This window comes from Mustela putorius, unplaced genomic scaffold (genome assembly GCF_011764305.1).
Source record: "Mustela putorius furo isolate JIRA1106 unplaced genomic scaffold, ASM1176430v1.1 tig00000721_pilon_pilon_pilon, whole genome shotgun sequence".
Taxonomy (NCBI): Eukaryota; Metazoa; Chordata; class Mammalia; order Carnivora; family Mustelidae; genus Mustela; species Mustela putorius.
Window position 1 is genome coordinate 2,684,337 of NW_025421456.1, and position 27,296 is coordinate 2,711,632.

General features: G+C 34.2%; 1 protein-coding gene across 5 annotated transcripts in view; it reads left to right on the top strand.

Annotated features, from left to right (window-relative positions):
* Window positions 1–27,296, top strand: part of KIAA1109 (KIAA1109 ortholog) — a 220,928-nt gene that overhangs the window by 89,715 nt on the left and 103,917 nt on the right. For all 5 annotated transcript variants that reach the window (XM_013053923.2, XM_045083613.1, XM_045083614.1 and 2 more), the window contains 16 exons: window positions 364–614; window positions 3,269–3,527; window positions 4,605–5,442; window positions 8,126–8,196; window positions 9,987–10,160; window positions 10,475–10,595; window positions 11,945–12,091; window positions 12,488–12,615; window positions 12,928–13,127; window positions 15,864–16,061; window positions 17,210–17,421; window positions 21,101–21,252; window positions 21,708–21,858; window positions 22,032–22,184; window positions 24,060–24,300; window positions 25,459–25,601. In XM_013053923.2, the coding sequence (XP_012909377.1) occupies window positions 364–614; window positions 3,269–3,527; window positions 4,605–5,442; window positions 8,126–8,196; window positions 9,987–10,160; window positions 10,475–10,595; window positions 11,945–12,091; window positions 12,488–12,615; window positions 12,928–13,127; window positions 15,864–16,061; window positions 17,210–17,421; window positions 21,101–21,252; window positions 21,708–21,858; window positions 22,032–22,184; window positions 24,060–24,300; window positions 25,459–25,601 (3,439 nt within the window). The remainder of the gene's footprint in view (window positions 1–363; window positions 615–3,268; window positions 3,528–4,604; window positions 5,443–8,125; window positions 8,197–9,986; window positions 10,161–10,474; window positions 10,596–11,944; window positions 12,092–12,487; window positions 12,616–12,927; window positions 13,128–15,863; window positions 16,062–17,209; window positions 17,422–21,100; window positions 21,253–21,707; window positions 21,859–22,031; window positions 22,185–24,059; window positions 24,301–25,458; window positions 25,602–27,296) is intronic.

The following is a 27,296-nucleotide window of genomic DNA, read 5'->3' on the forward strand; positions in this document are numbered from 1 at the left end:
TGTCCATTTTTTACTTTGATGTTTAAAATTTTTAGTCCTTTCGAGAATATTTACTACTATTTTTAAATTGGATTTAAATGTCTGATCTTTATATTTACTTCTTTTTAGTTCTTTTTTTTTAATGTATCTCTCTCTTTTTTCCTACTTACTTATATCTCACCATGGTGAGACTACTGTTTTTAAGAAAGGCAAAATGATTAGACATTCCACAGTAAAATAAGCTTTTGTGTTTGTGTTTATGTTGTCTTTTAAAAATATTAACAATTAACTTAGTTTTAATTAATTATCTGCCAAAAAGTTTATTTCCTAATGAGTTTTTGTTATGTTGTTGCTTTTGTTTGTTTTGTTTTGGGTTTTGTTTAGGTTGTGGTTTTTGTGGCCAGATGATACCCTGAAGAATAAGAGGTGTAGGAACAAGTGTGGTTGTCTCGGTGGCTGCAGATTCTTTGGTGGCACAGTAACTGGCCTAGATTTCTTCAAACTTGAAGAGTTGACACCTTCCAGTAGTTCTGCATTTTCAAGCACGAGTGCAGAGTCTGATATGTATTATGGACAGTCTCTGCTACAGCCTGGAGAATGGATTATTACTAAAGAAATTCCCAAAATTGTAGATGGTAATGTGTTATTTTGTTACTTGTGCTAATCTTTTTTTTATCTTTATCCTTTATGCCATTTTTGAGAGAAATTCAGTGTTAGTGTGTTCAACTCAGTTTTTTGAGCAGTCTTGTAGGTAGGTTCAGTATAATCTTCCTTTGTTTTGCAGGTGATTTAACTAAGCCTGAGAAGACTAGTGAGTTTTTACAGTTACCTAAGGCAAAAGTAGGTCTACTCTTCAGACCTATTGTTGACATTGGTGATTTTCCTAGAGAAGCTTGTTCTGAGTATTTCTTTATATATATTCTTATTTTCTGTGACCTCAGCTTCCAGAGATTTACTTAAGAATAGCTGTGCTTCAAGGTAACAGTTGTTTTACCAGCTTACTTATATAGGAAAACTTATCAATAGTAATATTTATACCGTTGGCCCTCATATTACCAACTCTTCTGCAGGATATTCTTATCATTACTAAAACTGATCATGTCAAAAAGAGAAATGTGGCCTTTCCTTAGACCCTGTAGGATAACTTGGCAGATACACAGGTGTGTTGTAAGCAGTAAATGGTGGCTTTAAGTATACTAGATTTAGATTTATCTAGTATCTTATCTCTGAAGACTTCAGAAGTGAATTTTCCTTTGGATTTTTTAGTTGTATGTTCCTACAATTAAGTGCAGTATTTACTGCTTAAGTTGTCATGCTGTCAAGAAGTGAAATATGGAAACGTCTTGCTATTTTACTAGTATCAGCCTTTTCCCCTTGATCTATTCAAAAACATTTATAGCACTGCCTTTTGTCAGTAGACCAAAAGGAGGGAAGAAGTAGTTTTGATTTTCCATGTATAAGGAGCTCTTAAAAGAAAGAGCTGGACTATATATATCAATTTCTTGCTTTAATGATTTCTCACTAAATATTAATACATAAGTATATACATCTTATTTAAGGTTATTTGACTTAAGCAGTTTTGCCTAGAATAAAAGCAGATTATCCTATAGAATCTGCAAACATCAAAGGTTCTTGACATTTAAAGGATAGGAAAGATGCTAAATAAAATTTATCATTTTTAAAAAAAATATTACTTTCTTACATTCGATTAATATTTGCTTTTAAGGGTTTTCACAGACATTGTCTCATTTAATCTTCAAGTTGCTGTGTGAGTTCTATATTTTCCTTGCTTCTAGTGAAGAAAGTGAGTCTCATCACTGAGATGGAGTTGCACAAAATCAGATGGCTAAGCAGAAACTAGAATCAGGGCCATCAAAGCCACTTCAGTGTTCTTTCTACCGCACTACAGCTGGCACTAATTATAAACACTGCTTGATATTCTGATCTGCAGATCAAAGTTTAACCATCACAAAGGGAAGAAAGAAAATCTACAGGGAAGTTACAGATGGTATAAGAAAGGAAAGAGAGCAAATTCCCTAACCAAACAAAAGCAAAGCTCGTTATAATTCTTACAATGTATAGTAGTGATTATATTGCCTGTTGATTCTTTCCGAAGTGAGCTCTAATTCACGAATCATTGAGTTTGGTATAGAATTAACCCCTGTGTGAGTATCTGACTTCTGATTGTTGAGGTTTCTAGGAGCCAAGAATAGATATGCAGTGTTAGAATAGAATCGAGGAGGGCTTATGGTAGAACGCAGGAGTTCCTTGGAAGGTCAGTGACCACTAGTTTCCTGTCATCTAGAAGAGAATGAAACCCATTTTTCTTTTGACATTTATTGTTCTGATTTTTCAATTTATGGTAGTAGAAGTGAATAATACTACTTATATTGTAAGTTCTTAAGTCTTCTTACCCCTTAACTAGAACTAGAACTGGTTCTAGAACTGCATTCTGCTGGGAGAGGTGTTTTTTCCTACTAACAGCTTCCTCTTTTCTTGGGTAATACAGGAATGGCTAGAGGAGAATAGAAACTGGGCAGGAGTTGTTTTTTGTTTTGTTTTGTTTGTTTTTTAATCTAAGCAATTTAGTAGGGACTCCACTTTCATTCCTTCCACCCCCAATTTACATAACATGTCACAGGGCTGAGGAAATGTTCCATATTAAAGAACACATGACAACTGAATGCAATAATATATGATCCTAGGTTAATCTTGTACTGGAAGGGGCAGAGGTGCTTTCAAGGACATTTTTGGGTCAATTAAAAAATTGGAGAGCACATGATAGATTAGATAACAGTATTGTATAAATACTGAATTTCCAAGTTGATAATTATATAGAGATTATATATATATATATATATATATTATTCTTCAGAAATAAACACTTAACTCTCTAAGGTAAAATGTCACTATGTCTACAAATTACCCTCAATTCAAAAAGTTTTATGTATATATTATACATATTAGAACAGATGTGGCAAAATGGTTAAAATAGGTAATTCTGAGTAAAAGATATATGGTGGCTTTGTATTCTTTAAAGTTTTCTGTAAGTATGAAAATTTTCAAATAAAGTTTAAAAAAATTCACTGTCTATGGAATTTGGATCCATACTTACTATAATATCTTTTTATAGTGTTTAGCATAATGCTTTGTGAAATTGGATATTTGTGCTTTTAAAAAACTGATTATATTTATAAAAATAGGGAATTGGATTAAGTGCTCTTATTTTCATAAATTGTTTTTGAAATTATTATGTTCATGTAACCTACTTTTTTGTTTGTTTATTCAGGTAATGTGAATGGCATGAAGAGGAAAGAATGGGAAAACAAATCAGTGGGAATAGAAGTAGAAAGAAAAACTCAGCACCTTAGTCTTCAAGTACCATTACGATCTCATAGTTCATCCTCTTCCTCAGAGGAGAATAGTAGTTCTAGTGCTGCACAGCCCTTATTGGCTGGAGAAAAGGAAAGTCCCTCTTCTGTTGTTGATGACCATTTGGTTCAAAAAGAATTCTTGCATAATGCAAAAAGAGATGATGGCCATGTAAGGTCAGTATTCAATTATATTCAGAAACTAGATTAAATTAGGAATTATAATAAGATTGTAGTTACTTAAAATTTTGTTAAGAAAAACTTTGTTTCCTCTCCACTCACTTACTGTAGAAAATTCTTTTCTCCTCCTGAACATATTTTTAAATATTCATTTGCTTTTGTCTTGCTAATTACAAAATTTTCATATGTGTGTGTGTGTATATATATATATATATCTCATTCCAGAAATAGGAAAATACAGAAAAATGTAATGAAAATAAATATTTGTCATCATCCAGATATAAAAATTTTAGATTTTCCTCCAACTTCCTTTGCTGTTCCTTCTTATTCCCTATTTCCATGTCCTCCATTTCTTCTTTTCTTCCTCTTTCAGATGGCCATTTGTTAGATGTTCTGGATGCTTAAGACTCTGTTCTTTACCTTTATCTCCACTCATTCTATATTGTTTCCCTAGATAGTTTCAGTGATGATTTGGCTTCAGTTATGATCTGTAGCCAACATCTTCTAAATCTAGAACTCTAGACAAAACTTTGTGCCTCTAGGCCCAGCTACCTTTTTGATATTTCTATTTGTATGTTTCATGGGGACCTCAAACTCAGCCTATAAAAAATGACCTTGTACCTGTCATGCTCAACTTGTTCTGCCTCAGTAAATGGCACTAGCACCAGTTTCTAAAGGTGATGATAGTGGGGCTATCTCTAGCTCTTTCCTCTCCTTCAGTCCCTCTCATTTATTCAAAGGGGCCCCTGATATATTGTGTTAGACAAACTTTTAAAAGATGTTAAAAAAAAAAAGGTATAAATGCATTAGTGTCCACAAATCATGGATAGAAGATTACACTTTGGGTTTAAGTTTTTATTATGTTGTAAACTGCCTCGATTTATTTGAAACTACATGAGGTATGAACACTTGTTGTGCTGTTTTGCTACTTTGTATAGATAATTCATTGTAAAATTTTAGATTTTCCTTAATTTGCAAAATAAATGATTAAATTACTATAAAGATTTTATAAGTACTTCTATTGATACTTATATGATGTACAGTAAATGGTAATAGCTTTGCTTTCCATTTTAGCATTCCTACAGAAATTCCAGGAAACAGCCCCGTGTCTCCTAATACTCAGGAAAAGTCAGTAGGTCAATCTCCTTTGAGATCTCCCTTGAAACGACAAGCTTCTGTATGTTCCACTCGACTTGGGAGTACCAAGAGCCTTACTGCTGCTTTTTATGGGGACAAGCAGCCTGTTACAGTTGGAGTCCAGTTTAGTAGTGATGTCTCCCGAAGTGATGAGAATGTATTAGACTCACCAAAGCAGAGAAGAAGTTTTGGTTCATTTCCATACACACCATCGGCAGACTCCAATTCATTTCACCAATATCGGTCAATGGATTCCAGCATGTCAATGGCTGATAGTGAAGCCTACTTTTCTGCAGCCGAGGAATTTGAGCCCATTAGCAGTGATGAAGGCCCTGGAACTTATCCAGGTAGAAAAAAGAAGAAAAAGCAAACACAGCAGATTGACTACAGTAGGGGTTCCATATATCACAGTGTTGAGGGACCACTTACTGGCCATGGAGAGACCATTCAGGATCCCCGAACTCTGCCATTCAAAACTCATCCTTCCCAGGCTTCATTTGTTTCTGCATTAGGTGGAGAAGATGATGTTATAGAACATCCGTATGTTGTAGAGGTTGAGAAAACAGTAGAGAGTGAACAGATTACTTCTCAACAACCTGTGATGAATTGCTATCAGACTTATCTTACTCAGTTCCAGGTAATTAATTGGTCAGTGAAGCACCCTACTAACAAAAGAACCTCCAAGTCATCATTGCATCGTCCCCTTGATCTGGATACTCCAACCAGTGAAGAAAGCTCATCGTCATTTGAACAGCTTTCTGTTCCAACTTTTAAGGTATAAACTAAACCATTAGTTTCCACTGTTAGGTTTACTTAGCTAAATCAGTTTTTAAGATGTTTCTAAAATTTTTCTCTGAGTCATTTTAACTACCTTATTGAAAGAAAGAATTTCTGAAGTCATTGCTTCATGTGTGACAATAAATCTCAGGGTTATTGATGAGTATTATAAACTTAAACATCTCAAATTGAGGAGTAGTTTCAGACTTGATTGTCACAATGTTAATCAGTTAATATATAGTCTCTGTCTACATTATGTTCTAAGATTAAGATCAAGTCTGAATTCAAAGTTCTGTGTGTCTTAAAAATAGAATTTTGAAATTGTTTTTAATAGCTGGTGTTCTTTTTACTTAATCTGTAACTGCTACTGTGCAAATCCAATTCCATGCACTTGACATTTGAGATTTTGTAGTTTAGCAGGAATTGTTTATTTTCTGTTTCTATAATGAATTCTGTAGTGGCATTTTAAAGGAAAACTGAAAATACATTAACAAACTAGTGATAATAGTCGATATGAAAACTATTTTTATGAAATTATACATTTATAAGAGAATTTTTTATGATTTTAAAGAACAAAATTAAGCAGATAAAATCTTTTTTTTTTTAATTTTTAATTTTTCATAAACATATATTTTTATCTCCAGGGGTACAGGTTTACACACTTCACAGCACTCACCAAAGCACATACCCTCCCCAATGTCCATAACCTCACCCCCCTTAAGCAGATAAAATCTGATAGAACTGAATAACTGTGTAGGAATCTTATGTGGTATATACTTACATAGTTAATTTACATATTATTAATTCAGTATTTATTATGAACTGCTGTGTGCCAGGCATTTGATATGCAGTGATGAGGAAAATGGGCATAGGACTTAGAGTTTAGGTGTGGGAGACAGACAGTTAATAGATAAAACAGGTAAGTATATGATTACAAGTTGAGAAGAGTCTTACGAAGATAATCCAAAGATGCTAGAATAGAGAATAATGGGGGGGTTGAAGCTACCTATATTGTATTGACATGAAAGATCTAACTGAGGAGGTAATATCTAAACTGAAAGTATGAGAAGGAACTGATGATGGGAAGACCTGGGCACAGACAGGAGCCTTGCTAAAATTCTCAAGTGGGAGAGAAGTCAGTGCACATAAGTAAGTTAGCAGGGAGACTGCTCTTTTTGAGGCTAGAGACCTAAACAAGGTACAGATCATTAAGAACTTATAGACCATGGTATCAGTTCTTACAATTTCATTGAAATTTCATTAGGAAACCCGTGAGAGCTTTAAGGAAATGTGCTCTCATGTACTTTGGATACTGAGTAGAAGAATTGAACTGTCATGAAGTGGGAAGGGTGGGGTGATCACTTAGGAAGCTGTTGGCAGCAGACTGTGTAAGAGGTGACAGGACTAGACTTAAGTACTGCTGGAAATGTGATAGATGGAGCTGGAAAAAAAAACATATATGCATTTGAGCAATATGTGTTGAAGGAAGAAGAAACATTAGTGACCGTTACAAAGTTTTGTGTGTGTGTGTGTGTATTTTTTAAGATTTTATTTATTTGAGATAGAGGCAGAAAGAACATGAGCAGCGGTTGCAGAGAGGGACAGGCAGACTCCCTGCTGACAGGTAGCCTATCTCAGAGCTCCATCCCAGGACCCTGAGATCATGACCTGAGCCAAAGGCAGACTTTTAACCAACTGAGCCACCCAGTACCCCCAAAGTTTTGGTTTTAAAGTTGTGCCTCTTGCCCAATATAAATTGTCCATTAAGATAGCAAAATGTTCTCTTTATTCCATGTGAAAGTATGTAGGTATATGAATTTTCCAGTATAAAAACTCAGTGGTACTTCCAATACAGAATTGTACCTAAGAAGTTAGAATTATTTTAGTGTTTTCAGTAAATCTTTCTAGTTTGATTAGGCAATCAAATCATTGAAATAAATAAGTCAGGGAAGGGTTTCATATCTTTAGATAAATCAAAATAGATTATAGGTCGTAAGAAAGTTATTTTTCTCTATTAAATCTGAATAACCGTCTAACATATAAAAGGATTCAGTTTGGTTTGAATAATCAAATGTATTATTTTATTTGTTTTCTTTTATGGACATACAATATGTTAGTTTTTCCTATAATTTAATGTTTCTCTGAGAGTCTTCCCTACTTAAAAATTGATTGTCCCAGGAGAACATTCTAAAATTAGTTTAAGAAAAGCTCAGTTTGTTGAGGAATTCAGGAGGAAAAAGATTTGAAGCACTTACTTTTGAGCTTTAGTTGTATAGTCTTTTACCCTCATTGTCAATCCTACCCTGTCATTTATCTGAATAGTCAGAAAATGAAATTGCCAATTCATATTTTATATGATATTTCTCAATTAGTCTGTTAAGTATTTTTTTAAGATTTGTTTATTAGAGATAGGGAGAGAGAGAATGAGCAGGTGGAGGGTAGAGAGAGAGGGAGAGAGAATACCTACACATGGCTCAGTCTCACAATCTTGAGATCATGACTTGAGCTGAAACCCACTGAGCCACCCAGGTGCTTCTATATGTTAAGTATTTTTGTTGTACATATCAGAATCATATTAACAAGGTAATTTGGATATTCACAAATGCCAGTTGATAGCATAAAATTAGAGATCAAATAACATTAAGATTCTAGACTGTGAGTAATATTTTATATTATTTTAGGTTATCAAACAGGGGCTCACAGCTAATTCTTTACTAGACAGAGGAATGCAACTTTCAGGATCAACTTCAAAGTAAGTAGAAGTTACATACTTTTGAAGTTTAAAGTCAGTCTTTATTGATTATTAGATATGTAGAGTTTATTCTGAGAAATAGCCATTCTTTACTTGGCTATAGACTTTATTATTTATTTATGTTTAATTTTTCTCTTTTAATTTAATTCTTTGACCCATGGTTTATTTAGAAATGCAATGCTTAATTTCCATATACTTGAGAATTTTAAAAGATATCATTTTCTTTTTAATTTCTAATTTCATTTTGTAATCACATAGTATGGTCTTTGTGATTTTGATCTTTACATTTGTTGAGACTTGTGTTGTACCCCAGCTTGTGGCCTGTATTGGTAAGTGTTCCACAAACGGTAGAAAGGAAAGTGTTTTCTGCAGTTATTGGATGGAGTAGTGTCCTACACATGGCAGGGTTGGTGGATGGTGTTATCAAATCTTCTATAAGCTTACTGGTTTGTTCACCATTTTTATCAGTTTCTGGGAAAGTAAAGTTTAATTAAAGTTGTTAGTTTATTTCTGCCTTCAGTTCTATCAGTTTTTTAAAAAAATTTTAAAGATTTTTTTTTTTTATTTATTCATTTGAGAGAGAGAGAGAGCATGATCGGTGGAAGGGTCAAGAGGGAGAGGGGGAAGCAGACTCAACCATTGAGCAGGGAGCCCAATGTGGGGCTTGATCCTGGGGCCCCAGAATCAGAGACCTGAGCTGAAGGCAGTCGGTTAACCAATGGAGCCACCCAGGCACCCCTATCAGTTTTTTCTTAATGTATTTTGAAACTCTTAGTAGTTTTTACACACTGATATGTCTGCTTATATCATTTTATCATTACCTAAATTTCCTCTTTAGCGCATATAATAATTCTTTTAAATCCATTTTGATATTAATCCAGCCACCTCAGCTTTCTCAGGCTGAGTGATACATATGTATTCATGGAGTATCTTTTTCCATTATTACTATTTTTTTTTTACTTTCAACCTGCCTATAGTATTTACACTTTAAGTATATTTTCTTATAAACAGTAAATAGTTGGCCCTGCATTTTATTTTATTTCATCTTTTTTACAGCTTCTCATTTTAATTTATTCATTCTTATAAGTAACATTTCATTGGCCATCATATGGAGGAATTGTCCAGGGCCTTGAGAAAATAAAAGAAAAATAAGATTAGTTCTGAAAAATTTATTTTTTAAGATTTTATTTGTTTATTTGACAGAGAGAGAGTGGGAAAGCACACAAGTGGGGGAAGGGAGGTGGCAGGCAGAGGGAGAAGGAGAGGGAGAAGCAGGTTTCCCACTGAGCAGGAAGCCTGAAGTAGGACTCAATCCCAGAACCGTGGGATCATGACCTGAGCCGAAGGCAGACACTCTGGAACATTTTTAAAAAATGAATTAATTACCATAAATAATTCAGTTCTGTTGTCTGTCATGGCTTTGCCAACATTTATTAGCAGCCACTAGCATTTCTGTTGGACCTAATATGCAAGCCATAACTTGGCATATCAAAATTGGGAACTAATAAGAATTCAGTATTGTAATTTTCATAATTTGGAAAAGCCCCATCAAGTAAATATATTGACCTTTTTCTTCTTACTTGATGTATTAACCATCTTTGATCAGTTTGCATATTTGCATCTCACCTATCTCTGCCAAGCATTTGGGATTATTAAGCATCTAGTCTGATTCCATGAAAATTTTAGTTGAAATAAATGTGTATTTGAGTGATTATTCATCTTAAGGAAACTCTAACTTCTGTTCTTTTTCATGGTCTTTTTAATACATATTTTTTTATTAAATTGTATAGTACACCATATACCCCTCTGGAAAAGAAAACTGTTGATAACACAGATGATGAAACATTGACAGAAGAGTGGACCCTGGATCAGCCAGTCTCTCAGACCAGGACCACAGCCATAGTTGAAGTGAAAGGGACTGTTGATGTTGTTCTGACTCCCCTGGTAGCCGAAGCTTTAGACAGGTATTAATTTTGTTTAAGAATATAGCTTTTAAGTAATGTTTTAGTAAATGATTAAGTATATGTGATATAATTATCATATGTGATACATATTCATGAAGAAGAATATTGATGATGGCTGTTTTGGTTGCACAAAGATGAAAATAGGTTTAAAAATAATAGATTTCTCAGTCCTGCAAGGAGCTTATAATCTACTGAGGGAGACAAAACTACCATGAATGGACTCTAGAATGGAACATAACAGAACAGTTTAGATAAACTAGGCCATAGTATTAAGTGATATTTAGGTTTTTCCTGTACTATTTTTCTTCCCTCAGGTACATTGAAGCAATGGTTCATTGTGCTAGTACCCGCCATCCAGCTGCAATTGTAGATGATCTCCATGCCAAAGTCCTCAGGGAAGCTGTCCAAAATAGCAAGACTACCTTCTCAGAAAATGTAAGAACTTTTTATTCAATGAGTTTAGCAAGTTGAGAACTCTTCATGTATATATGATATCTGAACTTGAAAAAAAATGGAATATATTAAAATTTTATTAGCCATTTAAATTGGAACACATGGACACTTCTAAAAAGTCCTTATATGTTTGCTATTGGCTTCTTAAGAGATAATGTATATAACTATACTGTGGATTAAATAGCAATAAAATATTTATTAAATTTGTAGCTTTATTTTTTCTTTTATTTCGGAAGTAGCTTAATTAATTGTAAGCCTTTCCTAAAGAACTTTGGTCCTGAGTGAATGAGCATTCTTCAGGCTGGTACATTCAGTTTCTAAGACAGCAAAGTTGCATATAATTTGGCTTTTCTCTGTGATTAGATCATTTATATCTTAATATTTTTGAGATTATTTTATCATGGTACCATGAGAAACTATGGACTCCAGGCAGGAATCAAGCTGAGGGTTTTAGGAAGGTAGGGGATGAGGAGATGGGTGAGCCCAGTGATGAGTATTAAGGAGGGCACGGATTGCATGGAGCACAGATTGTTACATGCAAACAATGAATCTTGGAACGCTACATCAAAAACTAGTGATGTGCTGTGCAGTACTAATGATGTGCTGTACTAATATAACATAATAAAAAGATTATTAAAAAATGGGTATGATTTTAGGTTGGAAAATAAAGTGGCAGGCAAAACGGATGCCCACTAAAACAGAAAAAAAAATATTTTTGAGATTATTTTTGTTCAGCTCAGTGACTCAAGTCATCATCTCCTGTATGTGATAGTCTACTTATGCAGTAGCTCTAGCTATGGAGCCAGTTTCTTAGCAGTCATATCCTGATGCTCTTCTGGTGATTCTCCATCTGCCTTTCAAATTTATTTGGGTCATATTTAGGCAAGAGACCAGAGGTAAGGTAAAATGAGGCTGATTATTTTTAATGATCCAACTGTTCAAAACATTGGCATTTCCGAGGATAGAGGAGTATACATCAGTTTGAAAATATTCCCAGTCAACAAGGAGGAGCCAATTATCAAATCCAAAATCTACTATCAAATAAATACATTTTTAGTGATTCTAAAATAATACTTATTGCCATTTTTTTTCTGTTTCTCTCTACATTGGTTTCACTTTATTTTATATAACTTCTCTCAGCCCTGAAACTGCCAGTATTTTTCTTAGCTATTCGAAGTTTGGACTTTACGAGTATGGGTGCTAGCTGGGGGGATGGCAGCTGGCACATAGATGGGCAGAAGGGAGCACAGTGAATAAGCAAGTTGCTTTTGTGGACGTTGTGGAAATTATGAAAGTTCTATGAAATAACAATTCTACTTTTATTTCTTTAGCTATCTTCCAAACAAGATGTTAGAGGAATAAAAACTGAACATGCTACCATAGGAACGACTAATCAAGGACAAGCACAGACAAGTCTTATAATGAAGCAAGATAATGTAACAATTAAAGGTCTTCAGGCTAATGTTAGCATACCAAAGGTAACCATTTAATATTTTAAAAAATTTTCCTGAAAGAGGAGAACATTTTGCTTGTTTTTGTCCTCTGAATTTACTAAACTGAATGGCGGTAGAATGGATTATCATATCAAAAATACGTATCTTATTCCTTTAATGATCTAATATAAAAATTAATAATACAAATAGTTTACGTAAATGGAATATTGAGTGTTATTTACTAAAACATTACATATCCATCCAGTAACAATTGAATTATGATTACTCAATGAGTCTCTGTTTATAAGCTTTATCTTCATTACTCTCAGAAACATAGATATACCATTCCTAACAGTAGTTTTTCATTTTCCTGTATATCTTATGTTTAAGTGATAGTATTTCACTTTGTATCTCTGAAATTTATGACATTTTGTGTGTTAGGTAAACTTATGTTTGTTACAAGCCTCAGTGGAAGAATCTCCAAGTACAGCTCCTAGTAGAAGTGTGACTCATGTTTCTCTAGTAGCATTGTGTTTTGACAGAATTGCTACACAAGTTCGTATGAACAGGTGAGAAAGATTTTATTGAGCCATAATTTTCTTGTTGGTTATAAAAGTAAGCCATAACCATTTAAATACATTTCTGAAAATTCTAATGTTTAAACTCAAAATTGGTATTGGAATTTTGTTATAGATAACAAAGTTATTTTTAAAAGTTTTTACTGTTTTTACTCATACTGTTTTTCAGTAAACACTGAAAAATTTATTAATAAAGGCTTAATTACAACAGTGCAGTTTTTTAAAATAACTGCTTATTAAATGTTTTTACTGAACTATATTATTTAAATGTTAACCATCATACTTTTTTTAATTTTTATTAAGAGGTGTAGTTGAAGAGACTTCAAATAATACAGAACCTGGTAGAACATCAAATTTTGATAGATATGTCCATGCCACTAAGATGCAGCCTCAGTCATCTGGATCTCTCAGATCAAATGCCGGAGCAGAAAAAGGCAAAGAAATTGCAGCCAAGTTAAATATTCATCGAGTTCATGGGCAACTTAGAGGTCTTGATACAACAGGTAGGATCTATAACAAATATTTTTTCTTTGACGTGTAAAAATGTAAGAGGATAATGCAAAAGGAAACATGATTTTTTTCAAATATTGCTACAATTTGAGTATTTTTATGGAAAGGTATTTCTGCATATATTGAGCACATGGTATTTAGCTGTTTATTTACCATGTTCTATGAGAATGAAAGTTAAACTTTGGTAGGAAAGTAAGTGGTATGGTCCCAATTAGGAACTGCTTGTATATCTTGTTTTCTTCATGGTATCAGCTTGTTCATTAAAGAAGAGAGAGTATGAATCTTATTGTTTTTCTTACTTTTTAAAATCATTCTGTTGGCACAACTTCATTAAAAAGAATTAATTGCAGTATCGAAAGCAGATAGTCAAGTTTGTAAAATACAGTAACAATTAGAATGATAGATCTGGCTATGCCTTTTAAATAAAGTCCCTGGTGAGGTGAAAAAGAAAACCAAAGATGTCACGTACCCTTTTAATATTTTTGATGTAATTCAGTGCATTTAGAAGCTTAAATGATCTCAGACAGTCAAAGATTCAATCTAGAAAACATGGAGTTAGTTAGTCTTTTAGAGACGATTGCTATGCTAAAATCTACATGTGGGACAGATGACGAATCCTGAATGTACAAATGATTACCTTGACTTTGCTCATTGTATTCTGTAGGCTCTGAAGTTTCCATGATTCTTGTCTGTATTCTGGGTCTGTATAACTGTTGTGGCTTTCTCAGATCTTCTTTCAGTATCCTTGTGTTTGAGAGCAAAGTTTGACTGAGGATTCCAAATAAAGAGACTTTTCTTGGCTACCTGAGATCTATCGTCCTAAAGCTGGTACAAAATACAGTGGCTGGAATACAAAAAGACTTTTATCAGCTCTGTAATGTACACTGATAACCAGTTTGCAATTGCACAAAAGTGCAAGAAGTAACTAAATAGAATTTTGAAAGGTACACTGAACATTGTATAAAAATGCAAGGAAAATGTAGTTGTCTTTGCTTACATGTTCAGAAGATATTTGTGAAAGGATTCTCAATAATCTGATGACATTTGTTACCTATAGGAAGAGGAAGTATGTCCTTGGGTGTGTGTCAGAGGCTTTTCATTGTATACCTTTTCACTCATTTTGTATCTTTGATCTCTGCAAGTGTATTACTTAATCAGAAAATTTAAATAAAATTTAACTTTAATCCTCACCTTATTTCATAATAAGAATAAGTTCACAGAATTAAAGGCAGATATAAAAAATAAATAATGAGAAAAGCATAGAAAAATTTAACTGAATATTTACTCTCTGATCAGAAAGTTTTCTAACCATAAATGTGAAATATAGTATTTCCATATGATGGAGTATTATGTAGCTTAAAATAGTATCTTTGAAGAATTTTTAATGCCATTAGGAAATTATCTTGGTTTACTGTTATTTGAAATACCAGAATCAAAGCTGGTTTGTTTGTAAAATAATCTCTAAAAAGCTAGAAGGAAATTTAATTTGATTGTAAACAAGTTATCTCTGGGTGCTAAATTTACATTTTTTTCATCTTTTTTTTTTCTTTTCTGTATTTATTAGCAGTAATCAGAGAAAGAAATGAAAAAAAGTAAATAGAACATAAGCCTTTGCCAGACATACAGGATGTTAGTTTCCATATCATATTATAAGTGGTGAAATTATGGCAATGTCTGTTATGAATTATAATTACATAAAATGTGTTAGCCTAAAGCAGTCCTTTAATAAAAGCTATAATTTCCCTATTTTCTAATGTTTTTGTTGTAGCTGGGTAATTAATTAGAATGATTTTTTTTTTGTAAGATGATGAGAAAGTATTTAAAAATAATTTACCATGAAGCTGAATTATTCAGGAGCTTTTTTTACTTTAGATTTTTAGAGTACCTATAATCTTTCAGAAATGAATTCATTCTGCCTCTGAGCAATTATTTCTTAAATATGGAATCTTTTTTCCTCCCTTTTATTTCAGTGTGATTCTGGCACTTTTTAAATTGTAGACATTAGACATTATTTCAGAAGTTGATTACTTCATTTATCTTTCTTTTTGCCAGTATTAAGATACATTTTTAAGAAAGACACTGTCCCCAATTTTTTTTTTTAATCTCCCTGCGGTCTCAAGCAGATTCAAACTGAATGGGACTACAGTCAGTTCTGCCCAAGAAGGACACAAATTTTGGAATCAGACCATCCCGGATTATGTTTTCTATGAGGGGCTGTTTTTCCCTAGAACATAGTTTCCTAGCAGCTTGAGTAGCCTGGAGCTGGCTTTCCAAATTGTTGCTATTTATGCCTTTGACAATGTCATCAACAGACCAATTTACAGTGTCCTGGTTGTTATGGTTCTCCTACAATGGAGAGGTAGCATCATTGGGAAACAAGCTTACATTTCTTATTTTCAGCATCTGGTCATCGTTCTTAGCTTTCCTTAGCTCCATATTCAATGCCACCTCATTTCTGTACTGTCTTTCCCCTTGTTCTTGAATCTGTTAAGGCGGGCAGCTGGTAAATTAGCATTCTCGTTGGTGGACATGGTTATGAGACAAAGGGAGAAAGCTACACGACCGGCTCAGGCTTCCACAGGAGGCAGTCTGGGATGCGCAGGCTATGTATGGGTCAGCTGCCCTCAAAACGTCCACCACGGATCACTCCTAAGACGGTGTCTAAATGTTTTTTAAAACAATGCAAACCTGTCTTTAAAGATGCTCATTTTGCTCTCTTTTGGTAATAGATATTGGTACCTGTGCCATCACTGCTATTCCTTTTGAGAAGTCCAAAGTTTTATTTACTCTTGAAGAGTTGGATGAGTTTACTTTTGTGGATGAAACTGATCAGCAAGCTGTTCCAGATGTAACTCGAATAGGTCCCAGCCAAGAAAAATGGGGTTGGATAATGTTTGAATGTGGACTTGAAAATTTAACCATAAAAGGTAAACATTTTTTCTTCCATTTCTGCTTAAGTGAGGGACAGATTGGTCCCACATTGCTAAAATGTTTTGAACAATTGTGACTTTGAATAACCCGAATCTGCATATTTAAGCATAAAGTTGGGACCTGGGATTATTTACCAGGGTGGGTGCCCCATCCCAATTCTGTAAGTGGGACTTCCCCTTCAGTGTGTGATTCAAATCTAACAGAGCATGTAGACATACAAAACATTACTGCCTGGACAAAAATATCTGTGGTTAAGAAAAAAAATTTTTTTGAATAAAATATAGAGCCACCTAGCTTTTGACAGTTTGCATCTTTGGAAACTGGATTTTTTTATTAGGAGAGTTTGGAATGATGAAAATACTGTAAATCCTTTATCCAGTGACAGACTGACTTACAGTTATGTAACTCACAGTTATATACAATTTTCTTCTTCATTATTGAGTAATATATAAAAAAAGGAAGGCTGAGTTGTATGTAAGGCTGAGTTATAAGTTACATGTAAACTTTTAGGTTTAGTCATATATATAATAGTAATCAAGTATGCCTACAGTTCTTTACCTGGTAATCCAGTCTTACATGACCTTTATAGATAAGGGCAAAGTTTTGGTGAGAAAAAAAAGATCTTTATGAATTTTTAATTTAAAAAAAAATTTTAAAAAGATTTTACTTATTTGTTTATTAGAGAGCACAAGCAGTGGGGAGAGGCAGAGGGAGAGGGGGAAGCAGACTCCCCACTGAGTAGGGAGCCCGACTCGGGACTCAATCCTAGGACTCCAGGATTATGACCTGAGCTGAAGGCAGAAACTTAACCTACTGAACCATCCAGACACCCCTGTGAATTTTTATTTTTATTTTTTTATCTTTATGGGTACTGTAGAGTACAGCATTGAGATACCCACTGTTTTTTTAATTTTGTTTTTTAAAGATTTTATTTATTTATTTGACAGAGACACAGAGAGGGAACAAAAGCAGAGGGGAGTGGTAGAGGAAGAAGCAGGCTTCCCACTGAGCAGGGAGCCTTATGAGAAGCTAGATACCAGGACCCTGGGATCATGACCTGAGTCGAAGGCAGACTCTTAACAACTGAGCCACCGAGGTGCCCCTACCCACTGTTTTTAATGAATACGTTCCTTCTCTCTTACAGGAGGAAGACAGTCTGGTGCTGTTTTATATAATACTTTTGGAATTATGGGTAAAGCTAGTGTCACAGAAAGAGGTGGAGTGCTGACATCCAATAATTCTTCTGATTCTCCAACTGGCAGTGGCTATAATACTGATGTCTCTGATGATAATCTTCCTTGTGATCGAATAAGCCCTTCTTCAGACTTAAATGGAAATTCTGTTTCAGATGAACAAGTTGGTGAATTTTTAATCATAGTAGTGCTTTGAAAAAAATAACAAAGCTACTCATTTCAAAGTTAATTTCTGGAGTATATTTGCTTCTTTCAGTATTTGGAATTTTTGCTTAAATTGTAGTCAATATATTTTGGTGATTATACTACTAGAACATAATTTCTGAAGCATAGGTACTGTACCATAGATATATTTTTATCCATCATAGTACCTTGTTTAATGCCTTGCTCATATTGGGCACTTAATAATATTTGTTGAATTAATGAATTAATAGAATTTCAGAAAAGTAGGTATCGCTTTGATGTTGTCTCAAGGATTTTAGCAGAATTCACTTAAATACTTAGTTTTGTCACTGGTAGTATTTCATGTAAGTTCCAAATATTTTTAGTATCCACCCATTTTAGCTAGAGTCCTGAAGAATACCTTATATATAACTCATTTATTATATTTAATATGGTAGAATGTCATGATTATTAATAATAGAAATAATAAAAATATTCAAAATTCTAGATTACAAAAGAGTTGTACCACTAACTGATGGATACAGATTTTTTCCTCTTTGAAGTTTCTTTGTCTCTAATAGTATTGTAAGGATACTGACCTAGACTTGTGAAGATTGAAGGAGATAATATATATGAAAGGCTTAACTCAGTGTCTAGTACATAGTAAGAACTTGGTAAATGTTGTTTTTAAACACATATGTACATACACTTCTGATCATTTGGAAATTAGACCAATTGAAGAGGGAAAAAAACACCTTTTGATTAAGAATTGTTATGGATATCCACCATTCATTGGCATAATCATCTCTGAAACCCAGGTTTCTGGTAGTTTATTTTTTGAAATACTTATTTTGATTTGATGCATAATTTAGGAGTCTTTTTTTTTTTTTAATTTATTTGATAGACAGAGATCTCAAAAAGGCAGAGAGTCAAGGAGAGAAAGAGGAGGAGGAATGCTCCCCGCCGAGCAGAGAGCCCAATTCAGGGCTTGATCCCAAGACCCTGGGATCATGACCAGAGCCGAAAGCAGAAGCTTTAACCCACTGAGCCACTCAGGCACCCCATAGTTAGGAGTCTAATCACAGTTTTCTTGTGATGTCTTTGGATGTATTTGAGTGGTGGTCAGGGATTAAGCACTTTAAGGAAATTTAAAAATATAATAGCTTCTCACTGGACAAAGGAGCTGGGAAGAACCCAGCTCTTGTTTCCTTCTCCTTCTATCCCACTGAAATATTTGACAGAAACTCAGCTGTCATCCTTGATTTCTGTGATCCTCCTATCTTTGCTGAATATCCCTAAATTTTGTAACATTGCTTTCTTTGGGTTCTCTGACTTTTCTTGGTCCATGCCCTCACTCAGTTCTTTGTGCTTCAGTGTGGGTGTTCTTCCCATGTCGTTCTTGGCTATCTTTTTTTTCCCTTTTTTTTTTTTGGAATTCTGTATGTCCACTCCCTGATTTACTTCATTTTCTAGTTCTGCTCCATAATTTGATGATGCTAACTCTCCCATTGGTTAGCTATCTTCATTTACACATGCCATAGGTACCAAAAATTCAGTCAACCTAAATCCAACTTATCCAACTTTATTATTGTTTTGCTTCACATACTATTATAATTAGTTACTTATTATCTATAAGCTGCCTTCTTTTTTAAAAATTTTCAGTTCCTGAAAACTGTCTTCTTTATCTTTTATAAACCTTAGTGCCTAGCTCACAACCTTATCTGAAACCCACAGGACAGATATATTTGAGAATTCAGATATTTTTCCTTTAACAGAAAGGTAATCTGGTATGTGTTTTATATGTCACACAAACTCCTAATGGAATCTGAGACAGCACTCCGTCTTGAAATATTTAAATACTTTTGCAGCACAACATTCATAAAAATTCCAAGTGGGATAAATAGCCTCTTACCAAATTCAGATCAGGTTTTGATGACACATTTACACAAAAATATTTTGATTTCTCAGTATTTTGTAAGATTTAGAGCTGCAGATAAGGAATGTGGACTTATATTTAGCATCTGCTAACTTTAAAATAACTATTGCCTACAATTCACATTGTTTTGTGAACTATTGCCTATAGTTCACATTGTTTTAGGATTCAGAGCTGTTTTGTGGATATTCATTGTTTAATCATCCCATGAGGAAATGCCAGTCTTTTATCTTGACCAGTAATAACTAAAAGTGAATTAGAGAACTATGAAGAGACATAACAGGTGGTAGACTTTTTTGTTTATTTCTTTAACATTATGCTTACCTCCCTGCATTCTAAAGAGTGAAAAAAAAAAAAAAAAGTAGAAAGCCAGCCGAGTGCTGCAGGGCCTGGCAGGAAGGTGGCATGGAGCGGAACCCTCAGGGGCAGCTCCTCTCACAGGAACAATTAACTGGACAGGCCACACTGGGATGCCTCGTCTGGGGAGCCCTGTGGACTACTTGGCTCAGGATTTTGTCTCTGATGGAACACCTGTATATACCTATTTCAGACACTTACCCTCATCACCTTTGAAGAGGGTGAAGGCAGCTTTACGATTTCTGATGGGAGCCTTAGAGATGATTTACAAATGAGACAGAGCAGTTATCTAAAAGGTGAATTCTATAGCCCCAACCATCTTAAACCCCTTTATTAAAAAAGTATTTGTGAGTGGTTTAGTCATATTTAAAATCTTGTAAGACCCTCTAACTTTCAGCCCCTATCATCTCTTGTATTAGTCTTTCTGCAAGTTAACCCCACAGAAGGGTGCTGTGCATTGCCCCACCTGTCTGGTCAAAGCTCCCTCCCTTCCTGGACCCCTGTTCCCTTTTGTCTGCCTGCCCAACTGCTCCTCATCCTTTGGCCTCAGCTGAAACCTCACTGCTGTGGGAAGCCCTTTGTGACCTTCCTGGGTAGAGGCATATCCTCTGTGCTTGTCTCTGCTGCATCTTGTCGCCAAATGTTTTGCTTCTGTCATTCAAGTGAAGCATTTGGTGCCTGTTGGGGATTTCAGTGATCTCTTCCTGTCTCCGAAAGGGTCTCAAAGATATGATCCTCTCCATCCACCAGCATTTTTGGTTCAGAAATAAACAGCAACAAAAACTGCAAAAAAAAAAAAGTGATTATACATTTTAAAAAATTACTACTTCTTAACACTGATTCAGAAGATAAATAGGACTATTTTATTATAGAGTATTTATTTGAACATGGACTATACTAGTATTTTTGTGGAATTTGTTTTTGGAAATTTGAAATATGTTGTTAAAATGGAATGGAAAACAGATTGTTGTAGGAAGTAGAAGACACTGATTTTATCATTCATTCTCCTTAATAGTTGTATGAATTTTGACAAGTCACAAAACCTCTTTCTCTCACTTTTTTCATCTGGAAAAAAAAAATACTTAAACATCCCTAAACAAATGTAATTGAATGAAGTGATAAAGAGAAGCATTCGGCTCTGGATCTTTTACTTACGGCTTACTGCAGTGCAGTGGTTTTTCAGTCTTTGCTCCGTAGAGCTTCAAGGATCTATAGGTATTTCTCAGAATCAGGGTTAGGCTGAGCAAGGTTTATGTTACCTGTTTTATGTAAAGGTGTCACCTGTAGAGCTTGATTCGATGGGAAGATCTTGTGCTTTAAACATTTACTTGGGCACTAGTAGTTTTAAGCAGCTATACATTAGAAGTTTTTGGTTTTTGATTTTATGTAGGATGAAGGAGTTGAATCTGATGATTTGAAAAAAGATCTACCTCTGATGCCTCCACCTCCAGATTCATGTAGCATGAAGTTGACCATCAAGGAAATTTGGTTTAGTTTTGCAGCTCCCACCAATGTGAGATCTCCTACACATGCATTTTCTAGGTAAAAAGTTTTAAACATGTAGTACTATTCCTTGATTTGTTTTCATTTTAAATAACCTACAATTCTGTTTCAGTTATTTTTAAGTTATTTTTCTGATCTGTATAGCATTAGGGTTGCCACCTTCTTACCATCTTTCTTAACTTATGTTTTCTGTAGACATTATTCTTATCTTGTTTGACCCTTTTTCTTTCATAGGGCTTTAGTTTTACTATTATATGTCACGTCACCATGAACTTCTTACTGTCACGTCTAATGGGTTTTAATATGTTTCCTTCTTTTCTGTTATCTTTTCTTCACATTTTCTACTTACATGTTTATGATTTATCTGATAGCCAAAATGAAAAATAATTTTGCCTAAGTAAAATGGCTACTAAGTATAGTAAGTATGGAAGATTGTTTGAAATATCAGTCTTGACAGTTGTTTTTATAATTTTTTTTTTTTTTAATTTTCAAAGGCAGCTGAATCTTTTAAGCACTGCAACTCCAGCTGTTGGTGCATGGCTTGTTCCCATTGATCAACTCAAATCATCCTTAAACAAATTAGAAACTGAGGGTACCCTGAGAATTTGTGCTGTTATGGGATGCATAATGACAGAAGCATTAGAGGTATGTATGTCAACAGTACAAGGTATCCGATACGGTTTATTAGAGAACATGATCTCTAATTATTCATCATTGTTGGAAAACAACAGACCTGCAAGTTCTTGATTACTGGATGTCTTCTATTTGCAGTATCTTTGATACATCACTCTGTATCTGTTGTTTTTGCTTTGTTTCAGAATAAAAGTGTACATTTTCCCTTAAGAAGTAAATACAACAGACTTACAAAAGTTGCCCGTTTTCTCCAAGAAAATCCTTCATGTTTACTGTGCAACATACTACATCACTACCTGCACCAGGCAAATTACTCCATCATTGATGATGCTACAATGGTGAGTTACTGAAACCATATGTTAGCTTTAAAGAAGCCTCTACTCTTGGGGTGCCTAGGTGGCCCAGTCAGTTAGTATCCTGCTCTTAGTTTTTGCTCAGGTCAAGATCTCAGGATTGTGAGATCAAGCCCTGTGTTGGGCTCCATGTGGAGTCTGCTTGGGATTTTTTCATCCCCCCCTCTCTTTTCCTCTCCCTGCTCATGCTCCCAGTCTGTCTCTCTCTAACATAAATAAATATATCTTAAAAAAAAAAAAAAAAAAGAAGAAGAAGAAGAAGCTTCTATCCTTTTGAAGAACCATTCATTGGCCCATAGTTTGAGATGCAGCTGGGAAGCCCAAAGGGGAAATATGGTTAAAAATACGGGCTTACAGACAGCAATGGGCTGAGATGAATGATCTGGGAAGTGCCAACATGAAGGTGTTGGAAGCTGTGGTTATGGATGAGCCTTCTAGAAATGATAGTATGTTGAGGGAGAAGCTGGTCAAGAAAGGATATCTGAAGTACACCAAAATTAAAGGGGGGGGGGCATGAAAGAAAGGTGGAGAGAGCTACAAAGAATGCTGAGGAGGGAAAGGAAGAGGTAGGAAAATCAAGAAAAAATGTCTTAGAAGCCAGAAGTATAAAGAATTTCAAGCAAGAATCACCAGCCTGAAATTTCACAGAAATGTTTAATAAAAGAAGGGCTAGTTAATGGTTATGGGGAGAGTATTTAATAACACAAAATGAATATAATATATGTCTGCCTCTAGAAAAGCACTATAGAAGGTAACACCTCTTCATTTGGGGTTTAGAACTTGAGATCTCTCATCTCACCAACCTTTTGGTCAATAGAAAATGCACAAAAGGTTTGCCAAATTAGGATCAATATGTAATAGCCAGTCAAACTTCTGATAACCTCCAATGAGAGAGAATCTCTAGTAAATGGTAGATTTGAAAAAGGTACTTGGACCTGAGACTACTATAATGCTTTTTACTCCTACCCTGTGAAATGAAGACTGGAGGTCCATAGTGCAAGGCTAACTTGCCTGTCTAGTCACAGGCAAAGAGACCTTGAAACAGAATGGCAGGCATTTCCCATGGATGGATGGTCTGCCGAAATAAAACTTTTAATGGAAGAGGAAAATACACAATATGGCTTTCATTATGTGAGTCTAAGAATGAAAGGACAGGCAAAGAGATCTGATGTTCCTCAGAAAGTAAACGAGGTGATTTCTGTTGTTCAATAAATAGCTCTCTTCAATTAGAGCCATTTCTCTTAACACAGGGAATTATAAGAAAGGGGTTGGAGGGGATTTGGATATTTTACTCTTAGGCTAAGGTGTCAGTTGGAAGAATAACCAAATTTTCTTTCTTATAATCATTACCATGTGGGATAAAGTATATTCTAAATTATGTAGTTGTTACTGATAATATATTTAACTTTCAAAAAAGTTACAAATCCATCCTTATCTAGCATTCAACCATAGTGATTTATTTTTTCTAATGTTAAAATAGTGGTGGTTACCTAATCTTTGAAGGGAGTAATTTGATTTCCTCTTTGTTTAATGAATATCCTGGATAGCTCAAAATACATTTGACTTCCTCAATAGAACAATAAAGGTAAAATGGATTTAGTACTTCTTAAGGAGAATTCCAATTTTTTACCCCATGTTTAGCCTCTTAGTCACCTGGTACTGCATTGTTTATGACAGAAAGACGCATTGTTGTGTTTAGAAATTGAGTTCTATTGTCAGCTTGAAATACTCTGTTTTGCGGACAAATTATAACACATAGATTCTAGTTTCTTCATCTCTAAATGGGGGTTATGAGATTTAAATGAATAAATGTATGCAAAGCACTTAAGTGGTAACATTATTTCATCATTGTTATTACAGAGTGATGGACTTCCTGCTTTGGTAACTTTAAAGAAAGGTTTAGTTGCACTGGCAAGACAGTGGATGAAGTTTATTGTGGTGACACCAGCCTTTAAAGGAGTTAGTTTACACAGACCAGCTCAGCCACTGAAACCTCAATCGGCTGTGGACCACGAACATGAAGAGGGGCTTGGACTAGACAATGGAGGTGGTCTTCAAAGTGACACCAGTGCTGATGGAGCAGAATTTGAATTTGATGCAGGTAATTTTTAAATATTTTAGTCAAATATTATACCTTGGTAACATATGTATGTGATAATTTTGATCGTTTGTGTCCCAAATTTGAAAATGTTATGGCTTAAGTATACAAGTATGATTTGTATTAGTCCAAAGGAATGATAATAATGTTGGAATCTTTATACTGACTTTTGGTTTTTACATTTAATTTCATGAAATATGATAGATTTCTTTAATCTATCCCATACAATAACAGACATCTTTGCATAGCTGGAATATTTGAGTGAAGCATGTTAACTTCCTTTTGAAATTCACATTTGAAAAAAAATAAAATTCGTATTTATATTTGTTCATCATCTTTCCTATACCACTTAAAGAAGTCTTTGAATTTTACCTGGTGCCTGGTTGATTCTGCATTTATGTAGTATTTTAGAGTCATGCATTCAGCCTATAAATCTGTCAGCATCATGACTATGCCAGAATACAGGTAGATGTGCATTTTAGAAATGTATGTGCACACTTTAATGCTTTTTCAGAGGAAAATTTTTGTTATCACAGCATGGAATATTAAAAAATACTGAATTATGATATTTTGGAAGAGTTGAAAGTACCATGAAAAAGGACAGTAGCCTTAAAACTAGAGGTCTCAGAACACTGATATATAATACATTAACCAGCTTTTTAAATTGTCTTTAAAAAAAAAAAAAAACTTTATACTCAACGGGAATAATCTATGAGGAAGGTTGCCTGGGTAGCTCATTTGGTTAAGCATCCGACTCTTGATTTTGGCTCAGGTCCTGATCTCAGTGTCGTAATACCAAACCTCATATTGGCTCCCTTCTAATTAACCATCTACACATTCCTTTGTTAATCTGAAATTTCTATACTTTTAGCTTAGTTGGTTTTTTCTCTCTAAACCCTTTGGCTGAGGTGTGGAGGGACTAAATTCAAGCTATCTGTTTCTTTCTTGAGACTGAGTGAGAAGATTGGGGTTGGGAGAGTAAAAGAAAGACAAAAAATAATATAGCAGATTCCACAATTAATTTCAAGGAAATTTAAATAATTTAATTTTTTTACTCAAGGAATATGTAAAGTTGAGTGTAATTTACCACCAGGAACACTCGTATTAATATTTCAAGAAAATGATAATCTATAGCCCACTTATTCTTTTTTACTGTTTCAGCCACAGTCAGTGAACACACAATGCTATTAGAAGGAACAGCCAACCGTCCTCCACCTGGTGGCTCTGGACCTGTTACTGGAGCTGAGATAATGAGGAAACTTTCTAAGACTCATACCCATAGTGACTCTGCATTAAAAATAAAGGTACATTTTTGGTGTTTCTGGTTAAAGTAGACTTCCAGGGAAGACCTAAATTTCTGATATCTCAAATTCAAAGATTAAGTATTTAAATTTAAATATTCAAATAGTATTTTATATTGAATATTTTATATTCAAGAATTAATGATTTAATAATTGAGTAATGATAAATATTTTTATAGTTGAACATGATTAGCAACATAACAGTTTGAATTGAATTATTTTATGACTTTAATTACACTGTTTTAAGAAAGTTATCCAGTGCTTGGTAAGACATGTATATAGCAAGGTGGTTAACTACCACCTTGGGAGCCAGACAGCCTTGGTTTCATTCTGCCTCTGACACTTAGTTGTTCTGTGACTGAACAAATTTTTAACTATACTGTGTGTCAGTTTCCCTATCTGTAAGATGGAGATTACGATAGTAACTTTTTCTAGAATATGGATGCCAAGAAATAACTGTTAATACGTGAAAAATGCTTAAACAATACCTGGCACGTAATAAGCATGTAAGTTATTTGTTGTTGTCATGGGTTATTTATGTTTTGTTAGTTTCCTTTTCTGAGCAATGAAAAGGACAGACAATATTTTAACTTTCTTTGAAAGTTTCAGCGTAGACTTACATTAATGCTCAGAACCCATAAGGTAAATGACTAACAGTTTTGCCGTATTAAAATATAAAATTTCTACACAAAAAAATAATTATTATAAACAAAATAGAAAGACACATGACAAAGGGCTAATTTCCGCATATATAAAGTTCTTTTTTCTAATCACTAACACAAATAGAAAATTAGTTAATGGGGAGTTCACAGAGAAATACACAAATATGAACATGTATCCTCTTAAAATTAAAGAAATGTAAGTTAAAATGTGAGATTTTCATTTCCACCGATCAGATTGAAAACACTAACACATTTGAATGGTGTATGTTGGTGAAGATAAGGGAAAGCAGACACTCTTCTACAGTACTGGTGGGAGTGTAAATTGTCACAAACTCTTTGAAGACCAATTTGGCAATCTGTATCAAAATTTAAAATGTAATATTCTTTCACCCAGTATGTTCATGCCCAGGAATTCATTCTAAAGAAATGAATGCTCATGAATGCCCAAAGACACATGTGCAATAATGTTCTTTACAACACTGTTTATAATAAGAAAATAATGGAACCAATATAAGTGACTGTTTGAGGGTCAGTAATCTAGTGTCCCCTGACACAGAGATGCATACCGTGAAGACCTCAGAAAGATGAAGTTGATCTCTAAGTGGATATGGAATGGTCACCAAAATGCCTAAAGTAAAAGCAAAATATAGGACAATATGTATTCTGTGTCTTAAGGATAAATATGTACATGTGCTTATATAGTTATAAATTATTTAAAGAGAGTAGATGAGAAACAAGAGTACTTCTAGGAGAAGGAATCTAGTAGACTGGAGCTCAAGGGATACAATTTATTAGATTGTCTTTGTGCTTTTAAAGTTTTTATTCTATTTAAGGTATTGCTCTTTTAATTAAAACATTCAGCGATAGTTTAATATACACTTTTTAAAAGTTTGAATTATTAGGCTTATTCTATTTCTATAGTGTAGTTCAAAGCTAGGATACTTTTAAATTCTCAACTTTTAATCAGTCTCAGATTTTTTTTCCCATTTGATGGTTTTTCCTAGCCCACAAACATTCCTTTGTTTATGAATGATAG